This window comes from Palaemon carinicauda, chromosome 28 (assembly GCF_036898095.1).
Source record: "Palaemon carinicauda isolate YSFRI2023 chromosome 28, ASM3689809v2, whole genome shotgun sequence".
Taxonomy (NCBI): Eukaryota; Metazoa; Arthropoda; class Malacostraca; order Decapoda; family Palaemonidae; genus Palaemon; species Palaemon carinicauda.
Genome location: NC_090752.1, coordinates 69251443 through 69258942, shown reverse-complemented (window position 1 = coordinate 69258942; position 7500 = coordinate 69251443). Strand labels below are relative to the sequence as shown.

Below are 7500 nucleotides of genomic sequence, written 5' to 3'. Positions count from 1 at the left end.
CATTGACGACAGCCATTTGGGTTGCAAATGGGTAAAAAAATATACACTTTATAATTAAACTAAAAAAATATTCTAGGAATAATTTCAAAATATATTTACTGTGACATTCTAACTGTTCTAGAATTTGCCAAATAAATCTTTAACGAATGTTATACACACTCACACACACATATATATAGTTTGATACCTTGTTGTATGTATGCAGAATTTATAGGACCGACCTTATAAGTACTAATAAAAATGTAATTATCAAATGGATCCTTAAAGTTAAAACAACCGTATGCCAAATACTTCCATCTTTTGCCGACCATAAACATTTCCTTCATCAAAAAGTTCAACAACCAACGAAAGCTGACTACTTCCAGTACCTCTGATCTCAACACGTAACTTATTAGGACACGGCATCTGCTCGAACGCTTGTACACGTATATCATTTGTAACAGCTGTACAGGTCGTCCATATTTCAGTACGCTTTCGAGTATTCTATTTCGAGCTGCTTTCCACAAGACGAAACTTCCTAATCTGCATGTGAAACCAACCGCCCGAATTTCACTAAAAGCCTTTGCTAGTTCTCCGGAATGATAAACTTCAACGTCGTGGCATTAATGGCCGTGCGGTTTTCAACGGAGTCCGTATATGTGTGTATTGTGTACTGCGGTCTCATGCATGACAAGCGGCTGTCCGCGTCCTTTCCACCTGGAGGGGGGGAGGGGGGGGGGGTAAAGTTAGGTTGGGGAGTTTAAACATACTCCACCGTCTCCACAAACCTTTTATTTTATAGTGAAAATATGGTGTTAAAAGGGAAAGGAGGTAGAAAATTTCCCGAGGCAGGCCTTTAAAAAACCCACGTGCTAATCAGCGATAAAAATAATGATTATATAAGTAGAATACCTTGCTTGGGTTAAATTAGGCCCGTCGACCACGTTCTACTACGTGGAAGATTTAATTGTCATTAGTTTATAACCCACATCATTCTTTTTCCACGTGAAACCTCTAAATTCTTACTAATAAGGGAGGAGACCAACACGCATTCAAACACTTGGAAAGTTTTTCCCGGCCATTCTCAAGAGGAAGTAGAAACTATGTTTTTTCATCATCGTGTAAGGTTATGTATTATTATATTATATTTCTTTTCATACTGCTGTTGTTCCATAAAAAAAAATGCCACAAGAAAGATAAATGAAGATATAAACTGAGAGACCCGAGCGGGATGTCATATTACGTCAGTAAAAATATCTCAATTATATAATAAATATATTTTGAAAGACATGAAAATAGTGGGCATGGATCCGGCAACTTCATTCTAAACATCAAAACTTAAACGATGCCAAAGAACGCAGGATTCTAGTAAAAACACGATAGGTAAACAGAATGTCCCGCAAAGGCACTTAGAAGGATGTCAATTAAAAGAGGCTTAAAAAAAATTTCTAAATAGGTTTGTGTATCATGCATTACCTGGCGATCTGACGATTCATAATGAAATGGGATATCTCTTTATATGCTAATCGAAGGCCACAAGCTGGTTCCACTATGAACGAAAACCAATAAGCCGGAATAAACGGCTAGCTGCCATCCATGACACTCCATGAGGGTACAATTATAATGTTAACATTCTAAAATATTTCATGTTGTTCATTACTTCTCTTGTAGTTTATTTCCTTTCCTCACTGGGCTATTTTTCCCTGTTGGAGCCCTTGGGCTTATAGCATCCTGCTTTTCGAACTAGGGTTGTAGCTTAGCAAATAATAATAATAATAATAATAATAATAGGTTCGTACCATCAGGCGCCAATCATAATATGGATTTTCAATCTCTATCGTACGATGACTCTCAAGTATTAATAATTTCAATGGCCTTCTGTGTATCTTCCGTTCTGAATCGTGGTATTCTAACATTGTCTAAATGGTCTGCCCATAGCAGATTTTGACCCTTTATGGAATCCAAATTAAAACTCAATTTTTTTAACAAGCTTTACCTTCTACTAGCGTACGCCACCCGTTATAAATTGACGGCTGAATATTTTGATAAATGTGCAAACATACATGCACACCGATTCAACCCTTCCTACCCAGTCTCCTTTCCTCTGAGGGTACCCCCTTTCCATACGGTATGACTATTCCCTCTCCTCCCTACCCAAGGGACGGAGAGACAGTAGTTATACGTATGGCTTTCCAGAGGATGACATACATACATACCTACATACATACACACACACACACACACACATATATATATATATATATATATATATATATATATATATATATATATATATATATCCAGAAATTCACACTTTATTATATAGAAGCGATGATTCAAATACTAATCATAGAAATAGATTTCTACTTCACATCAGGATTTAACCATCGACCTCTCAGACGAGAGAGATGAGCTGGCTTCCCCCGTGCTACAGTACAATCATACAAGCAGGGACCTCGGTGCTCGAGTAGCAGGCGAGACGATAACATTTCTAAGATACAAATGATAAAAAGTAAGATTCAAATAATTATAATACGGTTATCTTCAAATGTGATCAGTGCTAAGCAACTAAAATCAATATCACCTTATCAATTGGCCTCTTTCATTACTTTACATTAATGATTTTATTTCAAATCCCAAAGATCTTGCTCAATAGACTTTTTTCTGTATTCTGTGAAAACCTATCGTTCATAAAATACAAAATAACACACTATCCTTATTATTGGTAAGGATCTTTGAAGGTGATGCCTAAACGTGCAATCCACAAAATATATCACTGTTATTTAACTTTGCCTTTCGTCATATTCGTCACAATTCCCAGAAGCTTAAATTTTATTTTCCCATTCACATACAAATATTAAACATACGGGTGTCCTAAACGTTCGTGAACTAATTTCGTAAAATCTTTGAATAAAATACATTTTTGCGTTACTGTCTGATAATTTCTATCCATTCGTTCCCTGTTAGATACACATGATGTGATACAACCGATTTAGTAGCCTACCTGATTTCAACCAACCTTAGCATACACGCAGCAAACTTATTTTATATAATTTACCAATTTCAATCAAACTTTTTAATTAAGCAGCAAACTTATTAATTTTGTATAGTCTACCTAATTCCAACCAATAGTCACACGTACAGTTGGATACAGGAATTCCTGGTACACCTTGCTCTGCAAAAGTGCACCCAGCTACACCCTTACCACCACCCAACCACCACCACCTTCGCCATCTCTTTGGCTAGTCGCCACGAAGTACGTGTGCCACAGGGTGCACTTTTTTGTATCGAGATGTACATCGCCTACAATATATTCGTTTCATCATCCAACTAAAATAAATGAAAATGAGCAACTATCATGGACTCTTTAAGCGGTTGAGTGAATATCGGGGACTCTTTAATCGGTAGAGTGCATATCTTTAATTTCTTGAGTGCTATGGAAACTGTTTGAACACATAAGGAAGGGACCGCCTTTTACTATAAGACACTATTCACAGTCAAGTTCAAAAGTCTGCCGACGCTCACATTTTTCTGAGAGTCTAATGCACACAACACTGTGACCAGGGAAAGTAATGACCAGTGTGTAGAAAGCAATGGCCAGTGTGTAAAAAGCAATGGCCAGTGTGTAAAAAGTAATGGTCACTTTGTAGAAAGTAACAGCCAGTGTGTAGAAAGTAATGGTCACTTTGTAGAAAGTAATAACCAGTGTGTAGAAAGCAATGGCCAGTGTGTAAAAAGTAATGATCACTTTGTAGAAAGTAACAGCCAGTGTGTAGAAAGTAATGGTCACTTTGTAGAAATTAATGGCCAATGTGTAGAAAGTAATAGCCAGTTTGTAGAAAGTAATGATCAGTTTGTAGAAAGTAATGGCCAGTGTGTAGAAAGTAATGGCCAGTGTGTAGAAAGTAATGATCAGTGTGTAGAAAGTAATGATCAGTTTGTAGAAAGTAATAGTCAGTGAGTAGAAAGTAGTGGTCACTTTGTAGAAAGTAATGGCCAGTGTGTAGAAAGTAATGATCACTTTGTAGAAAGTAATGGCTATTGTGTAGAAAGTAATAGGCAGTGTAGAATGTAATGGTCACTTTGTAGAAAGTAACGGTAGGGAGTGTCAGAGTAATGAATTTGACTGCATTTATGGAACAGATACAAATTGGAAAACAGGTCACTACAAACTGTCAGAAAACATTTCACCTTACCCCAGTTTGATTTAGCGAGTGTAAGAAACGTGCTTTCATGAATTGTCTGATTATAAAATGTTATGTAAAACCATCCACAATATATTAGGAAAACACCAGATAGAAGATGAGTAGGACGACAGTTAGCCTTGTTTTTGTCATTAGTTCATTGTTGTAAACTACTTTTTGGGTAGGCGTCTATATAGTTTATTCAAGATTACTTCAATTTTCAAATGACGTATTTTTTAGATTTCATTTTGTTGGTGATGTTTCCCTATTTTCCTAAATGTATGAAAGTTTTGCTAATCGTTGAACTAAGTTCTTCTCTGTAGATATAAAAACGTAATTTCAAGGCAAATTAAATATCTATCTTCCTTTCTACCTATGTCGCAGCCTATAATTTTTTGTACCATATTTGATTTCAAGCAATCTCTATCATTTTTTTAACGATTTTTTTTCATAAACATACCCAAACTATTCAATTTTCATACCTTAACTAATTTCAATCAATCTTCATATGTATGTAGCAAAGTATCCAATTTTTGATGATCAAATAATTCAATGTAATTTTCACATTTATACAACAAACTATCTCATTTTATAACTAACTAATTTCTACTGATCATTAAAAATATATTGTTTACCTGATATCAACCATAAATATTTACAAGTACACAGCAACGTGCTCACTGCTTTACTTTATTGATTCTAAACATCTATAAATGTATACAGAAACAATCTAATCTTTCTATAACAAACTTTACACACATACAGGAAACGTTTCAATTCTTCTAGCCAATCAGTTTTTAACCAATCTTCATATATGCATAAGTATCATTCTCATATTACATTTTATCCAATTACAACATTTCTTCACATTTACACAGCAAAATTTTACATCTTACCTGACATCAACCAGACTTCATCAAGTATCCAGTAAACTTCAAAAGATTACAACTGATTAGAAATTTTTCCTAATGTTGAAGCAAATATTATATAAAAAAGTTTGCAATATCTATAAGTTCAAGTAATTTTTCATTTGGGATCAATTAAAAGTTATATACCTTTTGAGACTTGAAATTTCTTTCAAGTTCGTTCTTTTGCTGCCAAAATCTTGATTTCTTTTTTTGGGAAAAAATATGTCACAAGATTTTTGCTGTATAAAACGTCTCCTAAGTTACGTCCTTCTACACTAATACTTCAGAATAGTGCATAAACTATAGTGCAAGCAAAGGAATATACCACTTACCCATTTTATAAACTATGGAGAACTATAGTTTAAAAATGAATAACTGAATAAAAAATTCTCGAATTCAAGACACCCATAAAACATGAACGGATCGCAAGCGGAGAAGGGGGGGGGGGGTTAAGGAGCGCTGTAATTTCGGTCAACAAAGTAACTCCTCTGTTATTATGGTATATAAAGGGATTTACGGGACCGTCACCTGCCTTTCCGTCTAGTACCTCCCACCAGTAGACCGCTTGTCTTACTTCCCCATCTTACGGTGGGCGTTTTCTTCGATTCCCATTGATCCCCAGAGCCTCCTATCCCTCCTCCCCATCTTCTTCCTCCTCCTCCTCACCTTCTTTCCTTCTCTCGTGGCATTTGGCGTTAGCGGGTCCTTGCGTCCAGTCAACGCAGGAACCTTCCTGACATATTATTTCGTCTGGTTATCAAGTACTACGGACTCTTCAAGTCAGGAAAATCCCCCCTTGCTTCTCAAGAGCTTCAACTAACACTGACTTTTTTTTTTTGAAAGGAGTGTCGAATGAATGTTTTGAAGTGACGTCATGCATGCCAAAGGAATTCGCTTTGTGTTAGTTTGGGTGGGACTCCTCTTGGGGGTGAGCTCCAACTTCACAGATGTCTCTCCGAGGTCATGGTTTTCGGGTGTGAGCTCCAACTTCTCAGATGCCACTTCCAGGGCATGGTTTTCGGGTAAGTTATGTCAATGTTCCATTTTTTTAAATTCGGTTCTGTTTTCGTCAAGGAAATCTCTCTATCATAAAAAGGCTATAGAATCTATTATATACAATATCTTTTTAAATATGTCAAACACCAGTATTCAATATATAAGGAGGTATTTTACAGACACTTTCTAGTGCCTTTTTTTTTAAATAAACATAAATTTGAAAAAGGATTAAAACCTTATAATGATGCATAATCTCACACATCAAAGTAAATCATAAACTTTATACTTTCCTTCGAGAAAGACACGGTTTTATTATCGAATGAGCATACTTCAAAAAGCTTTAGAAAAAAAAAAAAAAAAAAAAAACTTCAAGTAAGAAAACATAGAAGAAATTGCTAGTTGCAGATAAGATTAGTTTCACCAAGGATCCGAAAGAAACAAAATCTATCATAATCCATTTAAAAAGCAGCAATGCCTTTCAATAAAATAAGGCAGTGCCTATCAATAATGCTAAATGTAAGGGGGAAAGTCTAACACTATTAGCTACACTCATACAATAATGCCATAAAATCTTCCCTTAAACAGAAGCCGATGAAAAAAAAAAAAAAAAAAAAAAAAAAAAAAAAAAAAAAAGAAGAAGAAAACTATAGACATGCAAAGAGTACGAAGTGTGGTTTGCCAGTACTGATTTCTCTCACTCTGTAAGCTGTGAAAGTAGAGTAATAATTTGTCTTTGCTGACAAATTCTAGAGAAGTCTACTTAACAACAACACGAAAAACAACAAAACCAGCAATAATGAATTATTATGATCATTTTTGCTAATCATTATCCATAATGAATGACTAAAAATAATGCACTATTCGACAATGGCTCTACATTTAATTTAAATAATGCATTGTTTGACATTGACATTTGATCTAAATAATGCACTGTTTGACAATGATTCTACATCTGATTTCAATAATGCAATGTTTGACAATGACATTTGATCTAAATAATGCATTGTTTGACAATGACTCTACATCTCAACATCTTATTTGAATAATGACAGTGGCTCTAAATCTAATTTGAATAATGCAATGTTTGACAATTACTCTAAATCTATTTTGAATAATGCATTGTTTGACAATTACTCTAAATCTATTTTGAATAATGCATTGTTTGACAATTACTCTAAATCTATTTTGAATAATGCATTGTTTGACAATTACTCTAAATCTATTTAGAATAATGCATTGTTTGACAGTGGCTCTAAATCTGATTTAAATAAAGCATTGTTTGACAATTACTCTAAATCTATTTTGAATAATGCATTGTTTGACAGTGGCTCTAAATCTGATTTGAATAAAGCATTGTTTGACAATTACTCTAAATCTATTTTGAATAATGCATTGTTTGACAGTGGCTCTAAATCTGATTTAAATAAAGCATT

At 34.6% G+C, this 7500-nt stretch overlaps 2 protein-coding genes across 2 annotated transcripts in view; both read left to right on the top strand.

Moving 5' to 3' along the window:
- The window catches only part of LOC137621652 (ankyrin repeat and BTB/POZ domain-containing protein 2), a 622846-nt gene that overhangs the window by 406136 nt on the left and 209210 nt on the right, over positions 1-7500 (top strand). The gene's annotated exons all lie outside the window — the stretch shown is intronic.
- LOC137621360 (uncharacterized) overlaps positions 1-7500 on the top strand; it is a 47084-nt gene that overhangs the window by 9481 nt on the left and 30103 nt on the right. Inside the window, exons 3-4 of the mRNA XM_068351659.1 lie at positions 3112-3235; positions 3544-3926. Of these exons, the coding sequence (XP_068207760.1) occupies positions 3112-3235; positions 3544-3926 (507 nt within the window). The remainder of the gene's footprint in view (positions 1-3111; positions 3236-3543; positions 3927-7500) is intronic.